A 25,740-nucleotide genomic window follows, 5' to 3' on the forward strand; every position below is an offset into this window, starting at 1 on the left:
ACTCGACCCCTGCAACCACAAATAGGTGAGTACAAATAGGTGAGTACACACACACACACACACACACACACACACACACACACACACACACACACACACACACACACACACACATCAATTGGAAGTTGAAGACTCAGATGAATCAAAGGGATGTTAGGAAGTATTTCTTCAGTCATAGAGTAGTCAGGCCATGGAATAGCCTAGAAAGTGATGTGGTGGAGGCAGGAACCATACATAGTTTTAAGGCGAGGTATGATAGAGCTCATGGGGCAGGGAGAGAGAGGACCTAGTAGCAATCAGCGAAGAGGCGGGGCCAGGAGCTGTGACTCGACCCCTGCAACCACAAATAGGTGAGTACAAATAGGTGAGTACACACACACACACACACACACACACACACACACACACACACACACACACACACACACATCACAGAGATGGGACACAGTAACAAGGGGTTACAGCTGGAAGTTGAAGACTCAAATGAATCACAAGGATATTGGGAAGTATTTCTTCAGTCACAGAGTTGTCAGGAAGTGGAACAATCTGAGTGATATAGTGGAGGCAGGACCCATACATAGCTTTAAGAAGAGGTACGACAAAGCTTATGGAGCATCATCAAGGACACCAGTTACTTCAGCAGCACAAGTTACTACATCAACCACACCAGTTACTTAACCACACTAGTTACTACATCAACTACACCAGTTACTACATCAACCACACCAGTTACTTAACCACACTAGTTACTACATCAACTACACCAGTTACTACATCAACCACACCAGTTACTACATCAACTACACCAGTTACATCAACCACACCAGTTACTACATCATCCACACCAGTTACTTAACCACACTAGTTACTACATCAACTACACCAGTTACTACATCAACTACACCAGTTACATCAACCACACCAGTTACTACATCAACCACACCAGTTACTACATCAACCACACCAGTTACTTAACCACACTAGTTACTACATCAACTACACCAGTTACTACATCAACTACACCAGTTACTACATCAACCACACCAGTTACTACATCAACCACACCAGTTACTACATCAACCACACCAGTTACTACATCAACTACACCAGTTACTACATCAACCACACCAGTTACTACATCAACTACACCAGTTACTACATCAACCACACCAGTTACTACATCAACCACACCAGTTACTGCATCAACCACACCAGTTACTACATCAACCACACCAGTTACTACATCAACCACACCAGTTACTACATCAACCACACCAGTTACTACATCAACCACACCAGTTACTACATCAACCACACCAGTTACTACATCATCCACACCAGTTACTACATCAACCACACCAGTTACTACATCAACCACACCAGTTACTACATCAACCACACTAGTTACTACATCAACCACACCAGTTACTACATCAACCACACTAGTTACTACATCAACCACACCAGTTACTGCATCAACCACACCAGTTACTACATCAACCACACCAGTTACTACATCAACCACACCAGTTACTACATCAACCACACCAGTTACTACATCAACCACATCAGTTACTACATCATCCACACTAGTTACTACATCAACTACACCAGTTACTACATCAACTACACCAGTTACTCCTTCAACTATACCAGTTACTCCATCAACTACACCAGTTACTCCATCAACTACACCAGTTACTCCATCAACTACACCAGTTACTCCATCAACCACACTAATTACTCCATCAATTACACCAGTTACTCAATCAACTACACCAGTTATCATCAGTGTCATCATTTTTCCTTGCAATTGTAATAATAACTAACATTGTTGTGCTCTTTGAGCTTGGGATCTTCTGACATTATCGCTCCCAGGTCTCTCACACTAGATTTACGCTCTATTGAGTAATTAGAGTTTGCCTTGTACAATGATGCTGTTTATATTTAATCACGACTACCGTAATACAGTAAATGAAATTTGTCTTCTATGAACATCATATTGTTGTCAGTAGCCCACTGGAAGACATGGGTGACATCAGTTTGGAGACTGTGTCTAGGGATGCCTCTCCCATGCACATTCTAGTGCCTTTTGCAGAGTATGATACAATATTGTGGTTTATGGTTTTGTATCAGATATGAAAATGAGAAAGAGAAGTGGGGCGAGTACTGTTTCTTGGCTTCTCTGAAGCCAAGTGATGTTAGAGTTATATGAAATATTACGGAGATAATCTGTAGTGTTTGCGTCTCGTTCTTGAAGAACATATTTGGGCTGTCAGTCTTTAGGTTTATTAATGGCTCATTAAACACTGAATCGTATAGAATATTGAGTATTTCAATCATTTCTTTGCTGTCGTCAGTGTATGGCCCATCTACTTTAATCAAAAGCCCATTACTGCTAAACGATGTTTTTGCCCTGGATTTTGCATGAGAGAAGACACATTTTGCATTTCTCTTGGTTTAATTTATGTTTTTTTGCTTCCTCTGTCTCTCTTGGACTGACGCATTCAGTTTGAGTTCAACGGGGTGAAGAGTTGTCGTTCTTGTGTAGTGTATTACGGGTAACACTGAGTGTCGTCACACCCCACCACTGCCCTTGTGATCACCGCTCCAACGACTGTCATGGACTGGTTGGTCGGCGAGGCTTACGGGAGAAGTGAGATCACGGAACTCCGTAATTATAATGGTTTACCACCTGGGCAATGGGAGGCAATCAGATGCTTTTTTTCTGAAAGTGAAAGTGATAGCTTGGAAGTCCTGGATCAAGAGCTCCCTCGCCAGCATCAATGTAATCGAAGTCTAGATCGTTCAGAAATTGTCTTTAATAAAACGAATAGTTGATTCTGAGGATTACCGAGTTGCATCGCAGGGGATTTGCTGTGACATTCACAGCACCAGTAACAGCGTCACATACGAGAGATCCCGTCGCATTAAGAGCGTCACATACGAGTGATTCCGTCACATTAAGAGTGTCACATACGAGAGATCCCGTCACATTAACAGCGTCACACACGACAGATCCCGTCACATCAACAGCGTCACACACGACAGATCCCGTCACATCAACAGCGTCACACACGAGAGATCCCGTCACGTCCTCAGCACCCGTAGCATCAAAAGCAGTAATTATGTTACTTTCAGTTTAAAGTTGATTAAAGTGCTCGTGTGTCAGCTGAACTCATCTGCCGCCGCACTTTCACTTACCATAACTTCCCACTTACGAAAACCAGCCTCATGGCATAGCGTTCTTTGTTTCTCGTTGAAATACAGATTTACAGGAGGATGCATCGCCTCTTGGATGCATAAACAATATCATGGCTCTTAAGAAAGTGTAAACATGACCGTGTGATCCACTTTGTAAGATTGAAAGAAATAAGTATATAATGGCGGAATAGAAAATGTTTTAACGTCGTGTCCCATATTACGGACGTTCACCCTCCAAAATAATACTCAAAATCGTATCGACTGCACGAGGGTCATTCAGAGCTGCATCACACCAATACGACCACAAGTCAGTAACAACACCTCAGTCCCTAAAATACGTATTAGGCAATAGTGTACTAACAATAAAACAAATGTGAACCTCTCGGCGTATACTATATATCCATTGCTACTTCAAGATATCAATTTGATCCCGTGTGTCTCCAGATTAAGAACATAAGAACATGCTACGGTGGTTGGTTGCTAGGATTGTTATGCTTAAATACCTATTGACTACACAAGGGTTATTACGACTGCATAGCATGTACAGTACACTACCAGTCAAGAATACTTTAATGTAGGGAGTTAATTCCAAGTGTATATACATTGAGATGTACGCCCATTCAAGTATATACACTTCTACTCTTGCTGCATACAGACAGATATACTCCTGAGAATATATACACACCGATACCACGTTATACTCAGGAAGGAATAGATTTCCACCTGCGCTCCTTGAGGTAAAACACTGCCACGTAAACTACTGTGTAAGCTACCACGTAAACACTACCACATGAACACTTCCACGTAAACACTACCGAATAAACAGTATCACGTAAACAGTCATGTCAGCTACTCACAAATAAAACACATTTCTCATAAACACTGCCACGTAAACATTACCACACAGACATTGCCACATAAACACTATCACGTAAACATTACCTCGTCAACACTACCAGATCAGCAACTCCTCAGAAACAAAACACAACCACCACACAACATGTACAACAAAACTAAATACAGTATCTCCCATTGTATATACAGACGGGGATTATTTTAATCCTTTAATATAAGGATTTAAATTTTTCTTGATGTTAGTGTACGTTTGAATTGCGGATTTAATGACCCTCGTACTGTCAACTGGTTTGGAAACTAACTTAACCTAACTAACAACTTAACCTAACTAGTACCATATATTTGCCCCGTATCCTATAAGCATTTTAACAGCACGTGGCAGCAGGCGCCACGTGGTTCATTGACCAGACAGGTGCGTTAGCTACACCGTGTAAGACCCCGCTACACCGAGCATCTCAATGCTGACATGTATGCTTCCACTCCTTACCGACGCTACACAGGCCCCCGTGACACTGTTGATGTTTAAAAGTGTGTTTAATTCAGTGTTAGTGTTGATATAAGAGAAGCAGTGAGGTGAGAGGAGGAGATAAAGGCAGCCTGGCAGAAACTCTCTCCCTCCCAGGCTGGTCAAGGTTGCTGAAGACAACTAGTGTTCCTCTGGTTACCCCGCGGGTTTCCACCTGGTGGTGGTGTTGTTGGTGTTGGTGTTAGTAGTTGTGTTGGGTCCTTATGGCTCTGATGTTAATGGTAGTAGTGTTGGAGCTGGTGCTGGTACCACTTATTATGAGAGTAGTGATGTTTGTGTAAGTGTTGGTAATACTGGTGTTGGTGGTGCTGGGCATTACTCAACTCGCTTACACTGCAACAATCTTTATCTCTATTGTGCTACTCATGCTTCTGTTTTCCTCGTGTGTGCCCTCCTCTGCTCCATTTTCCTCATTACCTTGATCACGTTCTCTCTCTCGTCTATTTTTCTTTTTCTTTTATGTCCATAATACGCTCTCTTCACAAACTTCCACATTTATAAATATCCAGAATGATCTGAAATTTGTGTGTCGTGAATCTAGCAACGTGAAAATTGTCTTAAGAATGAGGGGCGGTGCATGACCACACATGCCTGCCAGTACAGTGGGTGTGGCTGTTTCACAAGACACTGCTTTATTCTAGTGTCACCACTGAGGGTGTTAATGTGGGCTCGTTCCTCAGTGGGAGGCAGAACAGAACGGCAAGAAATGAAGGGTGGATCAATGCGCTTGTTTATTTTTAAAAATAATGTATGGGAGATAAGTAGGAGAAAAGAGAGACTGTTGTATTGGCAGTGCATTCTCCGTACACTCACTACCGGTTGAGTCACTAGGTAAATCTCTCAGAAACAAACTTTCTATCACGAGCACAAACACGGTTACAGGTTCTCAGGCTGGGGTCCAGGTTCTCAGGCTGGGGTCCAGGTTCTCAGGCTGGGGTCCAGGTTCTCAGGCTGGGGTCCAGGTTCTCAGGCTGGGGTCCAGGTTCTCAGGCTGGGGTCCAGGTTCTCAGGCTGGGGTCCAGGTTCTCAGGCTGGGGTCCAGGTTCTCAGGCTGGGGTCCAGGTTCTCAGGCTGGGGTCCAGGTTCTCAGGCTGGGGTCCAGGTTCTCAGGTTGGGGTCCAGGTTCTCTGGGGTCCAGGTTCTCAGGCTGGGGTCCAGGTTCTCTCAGGTTCTCAGGTTGGGGTCCAGGTTCTCAGGCTGGGGTCCAGGTTCTCAGGCTGGGGTCCAAGTTCTCAGGCTGGGGTCCAGGTTCTCAGGCTAGGGTCCAGGTTCTCAGGCTGGGGTCCAGGTTCTCTGGCTGGGGTCCAGGTTCTCAGGCTGGGGTCCAGGTTCTCAGGCTGGGGTCCAGGTTCTCAGGCTGGGGTCCAGGTTCTCAGGCTGGGGTCCAGGTTCTCAGGCTGGGGTCCAAGTTCTCAGGCTGGGGTCCAGGTTCTCAGGCTGGGGTCCAGGTTCTCAGGCTGGGGTCCAGGTTCTCAGGCTGGGGTCCAGGTTCTCAGGTTGGGGTCCAGGTTCTCAGGCTGGAGTCCAGGTTCTCAGGCTGGGGTCCAGGTTCTCAGGCTGGGGTCCAAGAACTCTTGCTTGTGAGGCTGTTATCACGTCAGTCATGAACTGCTCACCATGGAATACATTCACAATCTGACTACAACTATAAATTGTTTACAACACCTAATTAACATGAGAGGTTCAAGACTCATCACTTTGTTGGTATCTCAACATTTCCGTGTTGCGTGAGCGTCTTATTCGTCTCCATACATCACAAGTATTTCTAAGGAAAGAAACATAGTATAGAGTCAACATTATTCTTGTAGACCGTGAAGGTTTAGTCACTAACTTGTAGTACCACAGATCATAAAAAAAAATACACGGTCAGCTCTACCTTATGAGCATTATAACCTTAATTCCTTTAGGGGTGGAGCAATAAGCCAGCGGAAGGACTCGGTCAGATGACCAAAAGCTCCACCGGCGGATCGTCGTATGACTAACTCCCGCATCGGGAAACATTTGTCCTATTTTCTGACGAATCTTACCTAACCTCTACATTAGAGCAATATTCCTCTGTAGAATATTGATCATTAGGCTTTTTGGAGATGATCAAAATGTATATACAAGGAAAATGTTTTATCATAAGATATTGACTTTGTTATTTTAAATTTGGGGTGATAATTCTGCGTTAATTTACGTTAGCTTAACTTAACCAAACCTAAATAACGAACACAGAGCAGGTCGTTCAAACATTTAAGTAAATATTTGCATTTGCGTTAGGTCAGTTTGGAGTATAATACTACCAGGAGTGTAATACTAGTACTGCTACCTGGAGTGTAATACTAGTACTGCTACCAGGAGTGTAATACTAGTACTACTACCTGGAGTGTAATACTAGTACTGCTACCTGGAGTGTAATACTAGTACTGCTACCAGGAGTGTAATACTAGTACTGCTACCTGGAGTGTAATACTAGTACTGCTACCAGGAGTGTAATACTAGTACTACTACCTGGAGTGTAATACTAGTACTGCTACCAGGAGTGTAATACTAGTACTACTACCTGGAGTGTAATACTAGTACTGCTACCAGGAGTGTAATACTAGTACTACTGCCTGGAGTGTAATACTAGTACTACTACCAGGAGTGTAATACTAGTACTACTACCTGGAGTGTAATACTAGTACTGCTACCAGGAGTGTAATACTAGTACTGCTACCAGGAGTGTAATACTAGTACTACTACCAGGAGTGTAATACTAGTACTGCTACCTGGAGTGTAATACTAGTACTGCTACCAGGAGTGTAATACTAGTACTACTACCTGGAGTGTAATACTAGTACTGCTACCTGGAGTGTAATACTAGTACTGCTACCAGGAGTGTAATACTAGTACTGCTACCAGGAGTGTAATACTAGTACTACTACCTGGAGTGTAATACTAGTACTGCTACCAAGAGTGTAATACTAGTACTGCTACCTGGAGTGTAATACTAGTACTGCTACCAGGAGTGTAATACTAGTACTACTACCTGGAGTGTAATACTAGTACTGCTACCAAGAGTGTAATACTAGTACTGCTACCAGGAGTGTAATACTAGTACTGCTACCAGGAGTGTAATACTAGTACTGCTACCAGGAGTGTAATACTAGTACTGCTACCTGGAGTGTAATACTAGTACTGCTACCAGGAGTGTAATACTAGTACTGCTACCAGGAGTGTAATACTAGTACTGCTACCAGGAGTGTAATACTAGTACTGCTACCAGGAGTGTAATACTAGTACTGCTACCAGGAGTGTAATACTAGTACTGCTACCAGGAGTGTAATACTAGTACTGCTACCAGGAGTGTAATACTAGTACTGCTACCAGGAGTGTAATACTAGTACTACTACCTGGAGTGTAATACTAGTACTGCTACCAAGAGTGTAATACTAGTACTGCTACCAGGAGTGTAATACTAGTACTGCTACCTCTAGTGTAATACTAGTACTGCTACCTGGAGTGTAATACTAGTACTGCTACCAGGAGTGTAATACTAGTACTGCTACCAGGAGTGTAATACTAGTACTGCTACCTGGAGTGTAATACTAGTACTGCTACCAAGAGTGTAATACTAGTACTGCTACCAGGAGTGTAATACTAGTACTACTACCAGGAGTGTAATGCTAGTACTACTACCTGGAGTGTAATACTAGTACTGCTACCAAGAGTGTAATACTAGTACTGCTTCCAGGAGTGTAATACTATTACTACTACCAGGAGTGTAATACCAGTACTGCTACCAGGAGTGTAATACTAGTACTGCTACCAGGAGTGTAATATTAGTACTGCTACCTGGAGTGTAATACTAGTACTGCTACCAAGAGTGTAATACTAGTACTGCTACCAGGAGTGTAATACTAGTACTGCTACCAGGAGTGTAATACTAGTACTGCTACCAAGAGTGTAATACTAGTACTGCTACCAGGAGTGTAATACAAGTACTGCTACCTGGAGTGTAATACTAGTACTGCTACCAGGAGTTTAATACTAGTACTACTACCTGGAGTGTAATACTAGTACTACTACCTGGAGTGTAATACTAGTACTGCTACCAGGAGTGTAATACTAGTACTGCTACCAGGAGTGTAATACTAGTACTGCTACCAGGAGTGTAATACTAGTACTGCTAACAGGAGTGTAATACTAGTACTACTACCAGGAGTGTAATACTAGTACTACTACCTGGAGTGTAATACTAGTACTGCTACCAGGAGTGTAATACTACTACTACTACCTGGAATGTAATACTAGTACTGCTACCAGGAGCGTAATACTAGTACTACTACCTGGAGTGTAATACTAGTACTGCTACCAGGAGTGTAATACTAGTACTGCTACCAGGAGTGTAATACTAGTACTGCTACCAGGAGTGTAATACTAGTACTACTACCTGGAATGTAATACTAGTACTGCTACCAGGAGCGTAATACTAGTACTACTACCTGGAGTGTAATACTAGTACTGCTACAAGGAGTGTAATACTAGTACTGCTAACAGGAGTGTAATACTAGTACTACTACCAGGAGTGTAATACTAGTACTACTGCCTGGAGTGTAATACTAGTACTACTACCAGGAGTGTAATACTAGTACTACTACCTGGAGTGTAATACTAGTACTGCTACCAGGAGCGTAATACTAGTACTACTACCTGGAGTGTAATACTAGTACTGCTACCAGGAGTGTAATACTAGTACTGCTACCAGGAGTGTAATACTAGTACTGCTACCTGGAGTGTAATACTAGTACTGCTACCAGGAGTGTAATACTAGTACTGCTACCTGGAGTGTAATACTAGTACTACTACCTGGAGTGTAATACTAGTGCTGCTACCAGGAGTGTAATACTAGTACTGCTACCAGGAGTGTAATACTAGTACTGCTACCAGGAGCGTAATACTAGTACTACTACCTGGAATGTAATACTAGTACTGCTACCAGGAGTGTAATACTAGTACTGCTACCAGGAGTGTAATACTAGTGCTGCTACCAGGAGTGTAATGCTAGTACTGCTACCAGGAGTGTAATACTAGTGCTGCTACCAGGAGTGTAATACTAGTACTGCTACCAGGAGTGTAATACTAGTACTGCTACCAGGAGCGTAATACTAGTATTACTACCTGAAATGTAATACTAGTACTGCTACCAGGAGCATAATACTAGTACTACTACCTTGAATGTAATACTAGTACTGCTACCAGGAGCGTAATACTAGTACTGCTACCTGGAATGTAATTCTAGTACTGCTACCAGGAGCGTAATACTAGTACTACTACCTGGAATGTAATACTAGTACTGCTACCTGGAGTGTAATACTAGTACTACTACCTGGAGTGTAATACTAGTACTGCTACCAGGAGTGTAATACTAGTACTGCTACCAGGAGTGTAATACTAGTATTGCTACCAGGAGTGTAATACTAGTACTGCTACCAGGAGTGTAATACTAGTACTGCTACCTGGAGTGTTATACTAGTACTGCTACCAGGAGTGTAATACTAGTATTGCTACCAGGAGTGTAATACTAGTACTGCTACCAGGAGTGTAATACTAGTATTGCTACCAGGAGTGTAATACTAGTACTGCTACCAGGAGTGTAATACTAGTATTGCTACCAGGAGTGTAATACTAGTACAGCTACCAGGAGTGCAATACTAGTACTGCTACCTGGAGTGTTATACTAGTACTGCTACCTGGATTGTAATACTAGTACTGCAACCTGGAGTGTTATACTAGTACTGCTACCTGGAGTGTTATACTAGTACTGCTACCTGGAGTGTTATACTAGTACTCCTACCTGGATTGTAATACTAGTACTGCTACCTGGAGTGTTATACTAGTACTGCTACCTGGAGTGTTATACTAGTACTGCTACCTGGAGTGTTATACTAGTACTGCTACCTGGAGTGTTATACTAGTACTGCTACCTGGAGTGTTATACTAGTACTGCTACCTGGAGTGTTATACTAGTACTGCTACCTGGAGTGTTATACTAGTACTGCTACCTGGAGTGTTATACTAGTACTCCTACCTGGATTGTAATACTAGTACTGCTACCTGGAGTGTTATACTAGTACTGCTACCTGGAGTGTTATACTAGTACTGCTACCTGGAGTGTTATACTAGTACTGCTACCTGGAGTGTTATACTAGTACTGCTACCTGGAGTGTTATACTAGTACTGCTACCTGGAGTGTTATACTAGTACTGCTACCTGGAGTGTTATACTAGTACTGCTACCTGGAGTGTTATACTAGTACTGCTACCTGGAGTGTTATACTAGTACTGCTACCTGGAGCGTAATACTAGTGCTGCTACCTGGAGCGTAATACTAGTACTGCTACCTGGAGTGCAGACACACACATCTGAGCCTGGCTGCTCCCTCAAGAGATACACCTGCTCTGCTGCCTTATAAAAACCACCTTAGATCAAGTCTGTATAACCTATGTTATGAGCGCTCCACTAGCACTGCATGCTTGTGGCTTTCTTTTGTGCCTAACAATATTCTACTATATGTAACCTATATAACCTGTATAATACAGGAAAGAAACAAATTATTTGTATTTGTGTATAGTGTTGCCAGTGTATGAAGCGTTCATGTCGCCCGATCATCGGGGGTTATAACTCCTACGCTGCACGCATGATCGATTTCCGTCACACTCGGGTTTCATACGAATTTCAATCTGTGGAAATACTTTTTTTTTTTTTAGTTTTGCGGAGAAAGGAAAAATTTCACGCTCTCTTGGTCACTTTCTCTCGCCAAGCTCATGGCAGAAACACAACCAATGAAAAATGGGTAAATTGAGCCATTACCCGCTAATGAGGAAAAGTGAGTGCCGTGATGAGAACCATTAGTTTAAGTTTGAAGCCTATGGACTGCATGTGGGTTATTACGGAAGCAATTTACCTACATACTAGTGATCAAAAATACTTTCATCACAGAGAATGGATATTAAAGTATCAGTGAGGATACATTTCATTACATGTACATTGAGAGATTAGTAAATCAGTGCATGTCTGGAAAGATATACGCCTCAGCATACATATACAGTGAGTATACACACCTCTTAGTATGTCAATGCTGAGATATACACCTAGATTTATAGTTAATGGGACAGTACATATACACCTATCAGTGATTGCAGTTTATGAGGACTTATGACACAAGTGTCAGATGCTGTGGTGTGACAGACAGTGTCAGTTGCTGTGGTGTGACACACAGTGTCAGGTGCTGGGATATAACACAGTGTCAGGTGCTGGGGTGTAACACACAGTGTCAGGTGCTGGGATATAACACAGTGTCAGGTGCTGGGGTGTAACACACAGTGTCAGGTGCTGGGGTATAACACAGTGTCAGGTGCTGGGGGTAACACACAGTGTCAGGTGCTAGGGTATAACACAGTGTCAGGTGCTGGGGTGTAACACACAGTGTCAGGTGCTGGGGTATAACACAGTGTCAGGTGCTGGGGGTAACACACAGTGTCAGGTGCTTGGGGTAACACACAGTGTCAGGTGCTGGGGTAACACACAGTGTCAGGTGCTGGGGGTAACACACAGTGTCAGGTGCTGGGGTATAACACAGTGTCAGGTGCTGGGGGTAACACACAGTGTCAGGTGCTGGGGTATAACACAGTGTCAGGTGCTGGGGTTAACACACAGTGTCAGGTGCTGGGGGTAACACACAGTGTCAGGTGCTGGGATATAACACAGTGTCAGGTGCTTGGGGTAACACACAGTGTCAGGTGCTGGGGGTAACACACAGTGTCAGGTGCTGGGGTATAACACAGTGTCAGGTGCTGGGGTAACACACAGTGTCAGGTGCTGGGGGTAACACACAGTGTCAGGTGCTTGGGGTAACACACAGTGTCAGGTGCTGGGGGTAACACACAGTGTCAGGTGCTTGGGGTAACACACAGTGTCAGGTGCTGGGGTATAACACAGTGTCAGGTGCTGGGGGTAACACACAGTGTCAGGTGCTGGGGTATAACACAGTGTCAGGTGCTGGGGGTAACACACAGTGTCAGGTGCTTGGGGTAACACACAGTGTCAGGTGCTGGGGGTAACACACAGTGTCAGGTGCTTGGGGTAACACACAGTGTCAGGTGCTGGGGTATAACACAGTGTCAGGTGCTGGGGGTAACACACAGTGTCAGGTGCTGGGGGTAACACACAGTGTCAGGTGCACATATTGCACAAGCTGGTCACAGTTTTCTCCTTGTCATGTTTATTTGTCTGAGATTTTCAAGTTTTTACACGCCGATAAGTTACTAGGTTTCTTTATTGGGTTTTATATATATATATATATATATATATATATTTTATATATATATATATATATATATATATATATATATATATATATATATATATATATATATATATATATATATATATATATATATATATATATATATATATATATATATATATATATATATATATGTCGTGCCGAATAGGCAGAATTTGCGATCTTGGCTTAAATAGCAACGTTCATCTTGCTACATAGTACAAGTGAAAATTTGTGTATGCAATAATTTCGCCAAAATCATTCTGAACCTAACGAAAAAATATATTTCAATGTGTTTGTTTAGTATTAAATTACTGTAAATAAATCTAAAATATATTTAGTTGGGTTAGGCTAAAATAAATTGTTCTTGTTATAATAAGGTTAGGTAAGTTTTCTAAGATTCCTTTGGTGCAAAATTAAAAAATTTTTCATTAACATTAATGAAAAAAAATATATCTTTAAAAAGGAGTAAATTTTAAATGAGTTCTTGCTATTTGGCCACTTTTACATATTCGGCACGACATATAGATATATATATATATATATATATATATATATATATATATATATATATATATATATATATATATATATATATATATACATATATATATATATATATATATATATATATATATATATATATATATATATATTATCACAGGAAATTTTTTCGCTTTTTTTAAATAATTTCCTGAATTGACTTTAATGATCATTAAAGGAACTTCCGTGTTCTAGAAATTTGTGTGACCATCAAAACACAGATGCAGTTGATTGGCTTTGAAATAAACCCCGTAAATAACACACCAAAAATGAGTCTTTTCCTAGAATTCCAATTTTTATTGTAAACACCGAGTCATCGAGGACAATGAAGTTTTCTAAAGGACTGATCACTTTGTTCTCATTTCTGAGAGATATTTTTATTTTGAATTTATTAGAAAATAATCCCTGATTGCTCATTCTTAGTTGACAATCTGTTTTTTTTTCGTGTTGACTGGGCGAATACGTGTGGGTCGACCTCTTAGTCGACATCATCAGTTTACTGTATATACGAGTATACTGTTCCCTTCAGTGAGCCATTAATGCTGAGATTAAAATACACTTAAGTGCTAGAATATTGATTGCAACCTAATTCATTCTCACTGACCGTCACACTAGGATTATACTTTATATAAACTATATATTTAATGCTCTTTCGATACATTGGTATTGATTCAACTTTGTCACCTCTTCCACGCCCTTGTACAAGACTGTTTCTTCTGTTGCATAAAGACGAAATAAGACGTAATTGAGTCACAATATTCGAATAAGAGAAATGTAGATAGACTACCGTAGTATTTTGGAAATGATTTGTGTAGAACAGTAATTATTGTGTATTAAATTATATTATTATTTAAAAATATGAAAATTTTAATTAATATTAGTATACGAATGAAATTGCTGTACATAATCGAATTTATCATCTGTGGGGGACGTGAAAGCTATACTAGAAGCCACACCACATTCACCAGGTAGAAATTTGCACCACCAGTGACGTTAGATGAAGTGTTATCAGATTAGTGAGGAAAGTGCTGGTGATCATGATACTTGCAAAGACAGCAGCAGTAAAAACTTGGAAATGAGTGCGAGGCGCCTTCACCAGTCAAGGTGGGGGCCATCGACTCCCAGGACCGGATCATCCAGCCAAGAAGTGACTACCCTCCCTTGGTATGTTGTTGTTGCTGCTGCTGCTGCTGCTGCTCGCATCTCCGTTCTAATATCACCTCTGCAAAAAAAAAAAAACAAAGTATGACAGGAATGCAGAACTGTGTTTTTGTCGCATTACCTTGCAGGGAGAGACTTGAATTCATAACCTGGTGTACATTGTATAGTCAGCCTTATCGCCAGTCTCGTAAACCTTATGCATTGTTTAAAAGTTCTCCTATACTATGTCTTGTTTTTATTTGAAGAAAATGCTACTTGCATTGTCTGTTATTTTATTTGAAAATGTATTGAGAAATTCTCATTTTATTAAGAATAAAAACTCACAATACTTTAGCTGGAACAATTTACCAAAAATACTCAGGAAAGAAACATATGGAGTCTCTGTCAGTCCTGGACGCATAGCTAGGTATACAAATAGATAGACAAACATATAAATAAACAGATAAATAGATATACACAGACATGAAAATATAGAAACTCGTTGAGTTTCTATATATTCATGACTATTTATCTATTCGTGTATATTCATCTGTTTATTTATGTCTGTCTATTTATATATCTATCTATGCGTCCAGGACTGACAGAAACTCCATGTGTTTCTTTCCTGAGTATTTTTGGTGAATTGTTCCAGTTAAGGTATTGTGAGTTTTTATTCTTAATGACATGAGAATTTCTCAATATCTTGAAAGTAAGAAACAGTTCAAGACTTACTGTGGTCCATTCCTGCGACCCCAATTTTCTCAGTGTTTTCATCTTGAAGTCTCACTTAACTCCTCACACTCATCTCCCTCTCCATCCCCACACTCGACTCCCTTGTTATCCCCTCCAAAACCACTCTCTATCATCCACTCAACGCCTTCAACCTTCCCATACCCTTCACCGTCTCACTCAGCCGGAGAAACTGAACAATTATCTGCTTTCCGCTTTAACTCTAGTGGCCACAAGAACAAGTCAAGGTAATGAGGATCACTCTCGAAGGGGTCGATAATGTCATTCATCCTTCAAGCGTAAAGATGGATAAAAAAACATAAAGACGAATGACCTTTCTGATGTAGGGTTTGAAATCGTCTCTACCTTTCTCTTTTTTTAAACTGTGTCTATTGAAGCTTTCACCACCTGGAGTAAACACGGGAGAGGGAGCTGGCTATGGCCACGTCGTTCCACTCCATCCAGCAAGAAGTTTCTTCATTATTGGCCTCTCACACTGTGTGAGTGTAGTGTGCTAGTTTTACAGTGCAGTGTATGGATCAGTGTGTCAGTGCTCTACTGTGTAGATCAGTATGTCAGTGTTGTAATGGAATGTATACATCAATGTGTCAAAGTTGCATTTCAGTTTGTACTGCTGTATTTTTAATACGTATTTGCATGACTTACTAGCAGTACTGGTCTGTGCAGTAGTTTTAATTATATAATCTCGTTGGGAGCAAGGTTGTGCAATCATAGAGAAGTAAGTATCTTTCAGTGTATATACACCAAGAGATTACTTTTGTCCCTCTATCAAGAGACTGAAGCAGACTGGCGTGGAGCAGGTGAAGAGGTGTTTCACCCAATAAAACAACCATCTATTTGATGTTCTATAAACCTTTAAATAATACTTTCTTACCTTCCAGCATGTTTTACAGTAGTGCATAAAGTGACTAGTTAGCTTATGTATGAACAAGCGTGATTCACACTGTGTATATATATATATATATATATATATATATATATATATATATATATATATATATATATATATATATATATATATATATATATATATATATATATATATAACACCAAGCGACTGAACCCACTTGATAGATACGTTCGTTCAGTTACAGGACAATTTCATCACACTCCAGATTGCAGGTGCTAATAAAGGGAAGCACAGGTGTATATGTCAATTATGTGAAGTGTATTTATCTCTGAGCTTCTTATCGTTGTCTACCTCAGAGTTATGTGTCGGTAGCACTGTATATAGTAAAAATTTTAACACTGAATATAATAATAGTAATAAAATAATAATAATTATAATAATAACAATAATAATAATGTGGTGTGCGTGTGAGAGAGAGATAGAGAGAGATAGATAGATAGATAGACAGAGAGAGAGAGAGAGAGAGAGAGAGAGAGAGAGAGAGAGAGAGAGAGAGAGAGAGAGAGCGTATGTGTGTGTACTCACCTAATTGTGGTTGCAGGGGTCGAGACTCAGCTCCTGGCCCTGTGTGTGTGTGTGTGTGTGTGTGTGTGTGTGTGTGTGTGTGTGTGTGTGTGTGTGTGTGTGTGTGTGTGTGTGTGTAGTGAGTGTGTGCGTGCGTGCGTGCGTACGTGTGTCACCATCTGTTTCCCTACTGTTTATAGTGGCATCAGAAATCATAATTGGATAGAAAATCCCAGATGTTTCAGTGTCGTGTTCCCTATTACGGCCGTTCACCCCTCCCTGCGTCTAGCGCTAGGCTTGCGTCCGCCCTGCGTCTAGCGCTAGGCTTGCTGCCGCCCTGCGTCTAGCGCTAGGCTTCCTGCCGCCCTGCGTCTAGCGCTAGGCTTGCTGCCGCCCTGCGTCTAGCGCTAGGCTTGCTGCCGCCCTGCGTCTAGCGCTAGGCTTGCTGCCGCCCTGCGTCTAGCGCTAGGCTTGCTGCCGCCCTGCGTCTAGCGCTAGGCTTGCTGCCGCCCTGCGTCTAGAGCTAGGTATGCTGCAGCCCTGCGTCTAGAGCTAGGTATGCTGCCGCCCTGCGTCTAGAGCTAGGTATGCTACAACCCTGCGTCTAGACCTAGGCTTGCTGCCGCCCTGCGTCTAGAGATAGGTATGCTGCAGCCCTGCGTCTAGACCTAGGCTTGCTGCCGCCCTGCGTCTAGAGCTAGGTATGCTGCAGCCCTGCGTCTAGAGCTAGACTTGCTGCTGCAGGATAATGAGAAGCAAACTTACTTCAAGGAGGGTAAATGTAACATCACGACGACCTTGACTGCTGTCTCCTCTTTATTACTAACTGGTGTATGTACGTAGTGTTACCACAAGCCAACTCGACCCTCAGAATAAAACTAGAATTAACATTACTTACAAGCTCTTTGTTGTACTGATAATTAATATAAATGTTTGGAGCTTCGTGTATCAGTAATATACTAGACAAATCGTCTACTTTTTAACCAAATATCTTTGCTTCAAGTTCTTGTAATACAATAATTATTGCAGTTGACCATAATATTCTTTGTTGAAACTAACATTAACTGTAGGACTATAAATGCTTTATAAATATTTTTCCTCATTATTAATAGCATTCATGTTCCATGTTGTTGGTATTGCATTAATTATTTTCGCGAGTGATTTTCCTCTCTACTGGAACTAATATTGTAACTGGATAACTAGAGTTGCTTTATTAACATAATTTCCATCAGTATTTAAAAAATATCTTCCGAATTGTTCCTGTTGCATTATTAATATTGCTTCATTAATGTATGTCTCATCCTTCGCTCCAGCAGTGTTTATGTTCCTCTGCATGAGGCATCACCAAAGTGTAAACAGTCCTCGCTACTTTCAGCTGCTGCCGATGTAATTTCCGCATGGATTACTTTTTTTTTCCAGATTTCTCGTTGCATGCTAATATATGTCAATATTGTTGCAGTTCGCTTCCCACCTCGTCTCCCTCCAGAATATTACATGCATGTTGCTTTATTAACTAACTTGTATTCATCCTCTTCCCGCCCCACCTCGGCTTCCGCACCTACAGGAGCCCAGGAGTCTTCTGTGGACCCTGGCGGCAGCGGTAACTGGCAGTGTCCAGAAGACTTCGGCTACTTCCCACACGCAACTTCCTGCGACAAGTACTACTCCTGCGACGCGGGTGTAGCCACACTCAAGACTTGTGGCAACGGGCTCGCCTTCGACGCTTCAGACTCAGAGTTCCTACGAGAAAACTGCGACTACAGACACAATGTTGACTGTAGCGGCCGCCCAGAGCTGGGTATGCCCACATACTTACCTACACACACGCCCACACCATGGTACAGGTGGACCACGTGCTACAGGAAGACTCACGGTTTATGGCACTCACATTGACCTCTTCCAACTTGAAACTGAACCACATGTCTTTTGGTTACGGGTATTGGTGACACTGACAGGAATGAAGAGTCAACACTTTTCAACATGAATTAATTGGTAATCGGGACTAGAGTCTAGCAAACACGGGATACCGGTGTTCATATTTCAGTTTTTCCCACTTACTTTCCGGCACATTTTTCTTTGCTTGTGACACGTTGGGATAACAGCTTTGTGTAATATAAAGATAGTGGTAATGGTGGGCTCTGTCAACTGCTTCCTCCCTAATTTGTCAGCGTGTTTCATGAATATGTGAGGATGAATTGTTCGGAAACAAATGAGTATCCTCCATAGTCTAGTAAATGCCAACATTCTCACATACTCAGGCAACACAGTAATACAGGGAACAGAAAACAACGCAGATCATCACAGCAGCAGAGGCAACAGGCGCTCTTTATTCATTTTTCTTTTAAAACATCTACCTATCTCCTCTCCTCGTCTCGCATTCCTTTACCTTTACTAATGCGGAGAGGGTTGTTTGTGGATGTGTGCAGGATTGGCACAAGAGTCGGCGCAGGACTTCGCGTATGAGGACTTCGACTGTCCCAAAGACAACGGGTTCTTCGCCCACGCTACTCAGTGTGACGCTTACTGGAGCTGCGAAGATGGAACCCCAGAGTTCCGTCTCTGTGGTAACGGCTTGGCTTTTGACAACAAAAACGACTCCCGCGAGAACTGCAACTACCTGTTCGCCGTGGATTGCACCGATCGCCCCGAGCTGGGTAGGACGACGATGTCACAGCCAGGCGTCACTGGGTCTCTCAATCCCGATGTCCAGCCTCTTATATACTTATTTGTTCACTGCATGACCATAGTACAAACTGCATGGGTTGGGCTCTACAATGCATGCTGTGCCAACCAAATATACAATTTTTACACCAACTCAACACAAGTTACTGACCTAATAATGTGAGTGATATAAGTGAAATATCTGATAACAGTGAAAATAGCCAGGACGTCTCTTGGTGTTTTTGTTCTATTAATATCTCCTCTACCTTCACAGAGCCTGCCATCTCCACCCCTCACTGCCCCAACCTCTACGGAATTTTCCCTGATCCTGACGATTGCTCCGTCTTCTGGTCCTGCTGGGATGGTGAGGCTTCCAGGTATGCCTGCACCCCTGGCCTCGCTTATGACAGGAAGTCTCGTGTGTGTAACTGGATGGACAACATCCCCGAGTGCAAGGCCCAGAGAGGTGAGCTCCAGTACATTAAAATTAAACTGAAGACGCTAACATACGTTTTATCCTTTATGTGCAAATAATCTCACACAATCAAACGAGCAACAATTTTGCTTGGACTAGGCATCTAGCAAGAATAAAGTTGCCTGCCTTGGCAGCTTTATACTTGTGTTACTAATAAAACAGGACGAGTTACATTTAATTAGACGATTCGTTGAATGTAATATTAAGCTGAACAACGGGAAAAATATTCGGTTAGAATCACACAGACACATTTAACTGCGCCCGCATCATCGTTTTATCTCTCAGCTGCACAATCTACCTGTGACACATCTGAGGTCAAAGTGCTATATAAATCTCATAACTTCCTTTCTACCCGTGACAGACGCTATGCAGCAGGACTTCGCGTGTCCCGCTGCTGGTGAGCTAACAGCCACTGGCTCCTTCTCCCGTCACCCTCACCATGAGGACTGTCGCCAGTACTTCGTTTGCCTTGATGGTGTTGCTCGCGAGTACGGCTGCCCCATTGGTACGGTCTTCAAGATTGGCAACCAGGACGGTTTCGGCCAATGTTCAGACCCTGAGGATGTTCCCGGGTGGTGAGTTAATGATCTGTATGTCCTGCTGTGTGTGTGTGTGTGTGTGTGTGTGTGTGTGTGTGTGTGTGTGTGTATGTGTGTGTGTGTGTGTGTAAAATTTATGTGTTTCACATGGTCTGAGTACAGTATTCTTTATCATATTTGTAATTCTATTATTTAACTATAATTTTTGCTTGCCCTAATATTGTATAAAAATACAGAAGTAATTCATAGTAAAAGTTGAGCGTATTACAGTAACTAGTGTTTCTCTGTGACTGGCTCTCCTCTGTTAATGTTCCTCTTTCTCACTGGCATCCACCAAGTAATTGCATGAGCTGACACAACTGCACCCACACTCCTCGCTACCACTGCATTGTTCCGCACTAGCCAAATTTTACACACACACACACACACACACACACACACACACACACACACACACACACACACACACACACACACACACACACACACACACACACACACACACACATACACACACACACACACAAATATACTGTTCTTTCACCTCTGTTAGGTTTCATTCTTGCTATTATTCATTGCATTGTGTTTTTTAATACTCTTACTGCATGTACAATTCAGAATTTTGACGGTGAACATAACTGTAGTCAAGTCTCTAGCACTGAACCATGAGTCATGCAACATTCCATTATTCATCACGAAGCACATAAATCGCTTCCTGCATGGGGTCATTCACTTATAATCTTTGGCCACAAGTCTTCTCTGGTTGACACTGTTGACCTCACGTAGCTCCCTGTTCCCTGGACCACGCTCACTTTCCTTTGTGGGCCTCAATGCTGTTCAACCAAAAACCATTGTGCAATACTCTGTTCCACACCACTGCTCGCGTTGAGAAGCATTTGAGTGTCTGCTGAGGGAGATGAGTGAGGCTTGGTGGATGGGTGTTGCGTAGGTTCACGTGGGCGTGGCCGACGCTCCTGCGGGAGTACGTCCGCTGAGCCTAACCCCAGACTACGACTCCCTTAGCGAGGACTACTACGGCGATCTGGACCTGGACAGCTTCCGACGGAGTCAGCTTCTCTTGGGCAACCTGGGACTACAGGATGGAGGCAGCGCCCCCTCCGCCCATCGTCCCCGCCGCCCTGCTGCTGCCACTGCTGACGCCGCTGCTGATGCTGCGGCAGATACGGCGACTCAGGCCTAAGTGACACCAGGTGCGGCCTACTCCATCAGTTCCCGACGCCACCTTCTGAGAGACTTGACTTATATTTCTGAAAATATTCCCCCGACTGGGACTTCTCTTTTTGGCACCATAACTCTACAGTCTGTTTTTCTGTACGCTTAGCAAGTCATAGATTCCTCAGAGTCCATCTTAAGCTCTCAGCTCCTTTCTTAAATCTTGGTTTCTGATAGTTTTCATATACATATGCAGTACTTTGCATGAACGTAATCTCCATTCTCATAGTTCTTTTTCTAGCATTTCACAAATAATAACAACTAGAACGGTGCAGTTATATATATTATTTTCAGTAATTAAAAGACTGAAATTTATACTGTTTGTTGGTTATTTTTTAAACCAACCCAGACCATTTCATCCTATGTGATTCTAATTTACACATTCTCTGCCTACAGTGAAGACTATTATGGCGACCTAGATGTGAGAACTCTCCGCGGCCTTGGCTTGTAAAACAGATGACTTGATGCATCAGCAGTACAGGACGTGACTGTTCTGAGTGGGAATGTTTCACGCCGCAGACTAGACACTTCTCGTGATATATAAACCGGGTTCAAATTTCTCAAGTCTAACAAGTCCTCATTATCACGGGGAAGCGCTAAATGCGAAGGAGTCATAGAGTGCCAGGGGAATGGGAGGCAATTACGCTTGATCCAAGGAAGGGGAGGGCACGTCCAATTCCTTGGATCAAGAACCCCCCTCACAAACATCAAGACACTTTTCGAGGCTTCGTTTTCTAAGATAAATCACTGTCTAGCTTACCATATTCCAATATTTTCTCTCCCCAAACTTGGTAAAAAAAAATCAGTGTCGTCCATTTTTCAAGACTAAGTTGGTCCACGAGACTAGGCTGGTCCACGAGACTAGGCTGGTCCACGAGACTAGGCTGGTCCACGAGACTAGGCTGGTCCACGAGACTAGGCTGGTCCACGAGACTAGGCTGGTCCACGAGACTAGGCTGGATCACGAGACTAGGCTAGTCCACGAGACTAGGCTGGTCCACGAGACTAGGCTGGTCCATGTCCCTCTCACTCATAACATTACCTTCAGAGATCCCTCCTAGTCAAGCTTGTCTTATGATAAAATTTGTAAACGAGATCATAACAGTGTTTAGAGGTGTAAACTGATCAGTATTATGACCTGACTGGCTTTGACTAATTACAAATTTGTACACAATCAGCATACACAAGATGCCTGTTTGCATTATTGTATTCTGTGTATTCCGTAAGCCGTTTACGGCATGTCTGTTGTATATTGTTAAGTTGTACAATATTATTAAGCATTTTGTAAATAAAATACTCCCAGAACATTGTTGAATTCACTCACCCTTAGTTCTATGTTGCATCACTCTCACACAGTGTTGTATCATCCTCACACAGTGTTGTATCACCCTCACACAGTGTTGTATCACCCTCAAACAGTGTTGTATCACCCTCACACAGTGCTGTATCACCCTCACACAGTTGTATCACCCTCACACAGTGTTGTATCACCCTCATACAGTGTTGTATCGTCCTCACACAGTGTTGTATCACCCTCACAAAGTGCTATATCACCCTCACACAGTGTTGCATCACCCTCAAACAGTGTTGTATCACCCTCACACAGTGTTGTATCACCCTCACACAGTGTTGTATCATCCTCACACAGTGTTGTATCACCCTCACACAGTGTTGTGTTGTATCATATCACCCTCACACAGTGTTGTGTTGTATCACCCCTCACACAGTGTTGTATCATCTTCACACAGTGTTGTATCATCCTCACACAGTGTTGTATCATCCTCACACAGTGTTGTATCATCCTCACACAGTGTTGTATCATCCTCACACAGTGTTGTATCATCCTCACACAGTGTTGTATCATCCTCACACAGTGTTGTATCATCTTCACACAGTGTTGTATCATCCTCACACAGTGTTGTATCATCCTCACACAGTGTTGTATCATCCTCACACAGTGTTGTATCACCCTCACACAGTGTTGTATCATCCTCACACAGTGTTGTATCACCCCCACAGTGTTGTATCACCCTCGCACAGTGTTGTATTATCCTCACACAGTGTTGTATCATTCTCACACAGTGTTGTATCATCCTCACACAGTGTTGTATCATCCTCACACAGCGTTATATTATCCTCACACAGTGTTGTATCACACTCACACAGTGTTGTATCATCCTCACACAGTGTTGTATCACCCTCACACAGTGTTGTATCACCCTCACACAGTGTTGTATCACCCTCACAGTGTTGTATCACCCTCACACAGTGTTGTATCACCCTCACACAGTGTTGTAACACCCTCACACAGTGTTGTATCACCCTCACAGTGTTGTATCACCCTCACACAGTGTTGTATCACCCTCACACAGTGTTGTAACACCCTCACACAGTGTTGTATCACCCTCACACAGTGTTGTAACACCCTCACACAGTGTTGTATCACCCTCATACAGTGTTGTATCACCCCCACCCAGTGTTGTATTACTCCCACACAGTGTTGTATCACCCCCCACCCAGTGTTGTATCACCCTCACACAGTGTTGTATCACCCCCACCCAGTGTTGTATTACTCCCACACAGTGTTGTATCACCCCCACCCAGTGTTGAATCACCCTCACACAGTGTTGTATCACCCTCACAGTGTTGTATCACCCTCAGACAGTGTTGTATCACCCTCACACAGTGTTGTATCACCCTCACACAGTGTTGTAACACCCTCACACAGTGTTGTATCACCCTCACAGTGTTGTATCACCCTCACACAGTGTTGTATCACCCTCACACAGTGTTGTAACACCCTCACACAGTGTTGTATCACCCTCACACAGTGTTGTAACACCCTCACACAGTGTTGTATCACCCTCACACAGTGTTGTATCACCCCCACCCAGTGTTGTATTACTCCCACACAGTGTTGTATCACCCCCCACCCAGTGTTGTATCACCCTCACACAGTGTTGTATCACCCCCACCCAGTGTTGTATTACTCCCATACAGTGTTATATCACCCCCACCCAGTGTTGAATCACCCTCACACAGTGTTGTATCACCCTCACAGTGTTGTATCACCCTCAGACAGTGCTGTATCACCCTCACACAGTGTTGTATCACCCTCACACAGTGTTGTATCACCCTCACACAGTGTTGTATCACCCTCACACAGTGTTGTAACACCCTCACACAGTGTTGTATCACCCTCACACAGTGTTGTAACACCCTCACACAGTGTTGTATCACCCTCACACAGTGTTGTATCACCCCCACCCAGTGTTGTATTACTCCCACACAGTGTTGTATCACCCCCCACCCAGTGTTGTATCACCCTCACACAGTGTTGTATCACCCCCACCCAGTGTTGTATTACTCCCACACAGTGTTGTATCACCCCCACCCAGTGTTGAATCACCCTCACACAGTGTTGTATCACCCTCACAGTGTTGTATCACCCTCAGACAGTGCTGTATCACCCTCACACAGTGTTGTATCACCCTCACACAGTGTTGTATCACCCTCACACAGTGTTGTATCATCCTCACACAGTGTTGTATCATCCTCACACAGTGTTGTATCACCCTCACACAGTGTTGTATCACCCTCACACAGTGTTGTATCACCCTCACACAGTGTTGTATCACCCTCAGACAGTGCTGTATCACCCTCACACAGTGTTGTATCACCCTCACACAGTGTTGTATCACCCTCAGACAGTGCTGTATCACCCTCACACAGTGTTGTATCACCCTCAGACAGTGCTGTATCACCCTCACACAGTGTTGTATCACCCTCACACAGTGTTGTATCACCCTCACACAGTGCTGTATCACCCTCACACAGTGTTGTATCACCCTCACACAGTGTTGTATCACCCTCAGACAGTGTTGTATCACCCTCACACAGTGTTGTATCACCCTCAGACAGTGCTGTATCACCCTCACACAGTGTTGTATCACCCTCACACACTGTTGTATCACCCTCACACAGTGTTGTATCACCCTCACACAGTGTTGTATCACCCTCAGACAGTGCTGTATCACCCTCACACTGTTGTATCACCCTCACACAGTGTTGTATCACCCTCACACAGTGT

The 25,740-nt window shown here is 42.9% G+C and overlaps 1 protein-coding gene across 3 annotated transcripts in view; it reads left to right on the top strand.

Annotated features, from left to right (window-relative positions):
* Gasp (Chitin binding Peritrophin-A domain-containing protein Gasp) overlaps positions 1 to 22,957 on the top strand; it is a 30,343-nt gene extending 7,386 nt beyond the window's left edge. The window contains exons 2-6 of one of the 3 annotated variants that reach the window (XM_053785202.2): positions 19,169 to 19,396; positions 19,678 to 19,869; positions 20,240 to 20,453; positions 21,441 to 21,628; positions 22,047 to 22,957. In XM_053785202.2, the coding sequence (XP_053641177.1) occupies positions 19,169 to 19,396; positions 19,678 to 19,869; positions 20,240 to 20,453; positions 21,441 to 21,618 (812 nt within the window). In that variant the 3' untranslated portion in view covers positions 21,619 to 21,628; positions 22,047 to 22,957. Of the gene's footprint in view, positions 1 to 18,306; positions 18,541 to 19,168; positions 19,397 to 19,677; positions 19,870 to 20,239; positions 20,454 to 21,440; positions 21,629 to 22,046 lie in introns of all 3 variants that reach the window. The other 2 variants (XM_053785120.2, XM_053785275.2) reach the window with 2 other exon arrangements.
* The last annotated feature ends 2,783 nt before the right edge of the window (positions 22,958 to 25,740 follow it).

This window comes from Cherax quadricarinatus, chromosome 2, assembly GCF_038502225.1.
Source record: "Cherax quadricarinatus isolate ZL_2023a chromosome 2, ASM3850222v1, whole genome shotgun sequence".
In the NCBI taxonomy this organism is placed as follows: domain Eukaryota; kingdom Metazoa; phylum Arthropoda; class Malacostraca; order Decapoda; family Parastacidae; genus Cherax; species Cherax quadricarinatus.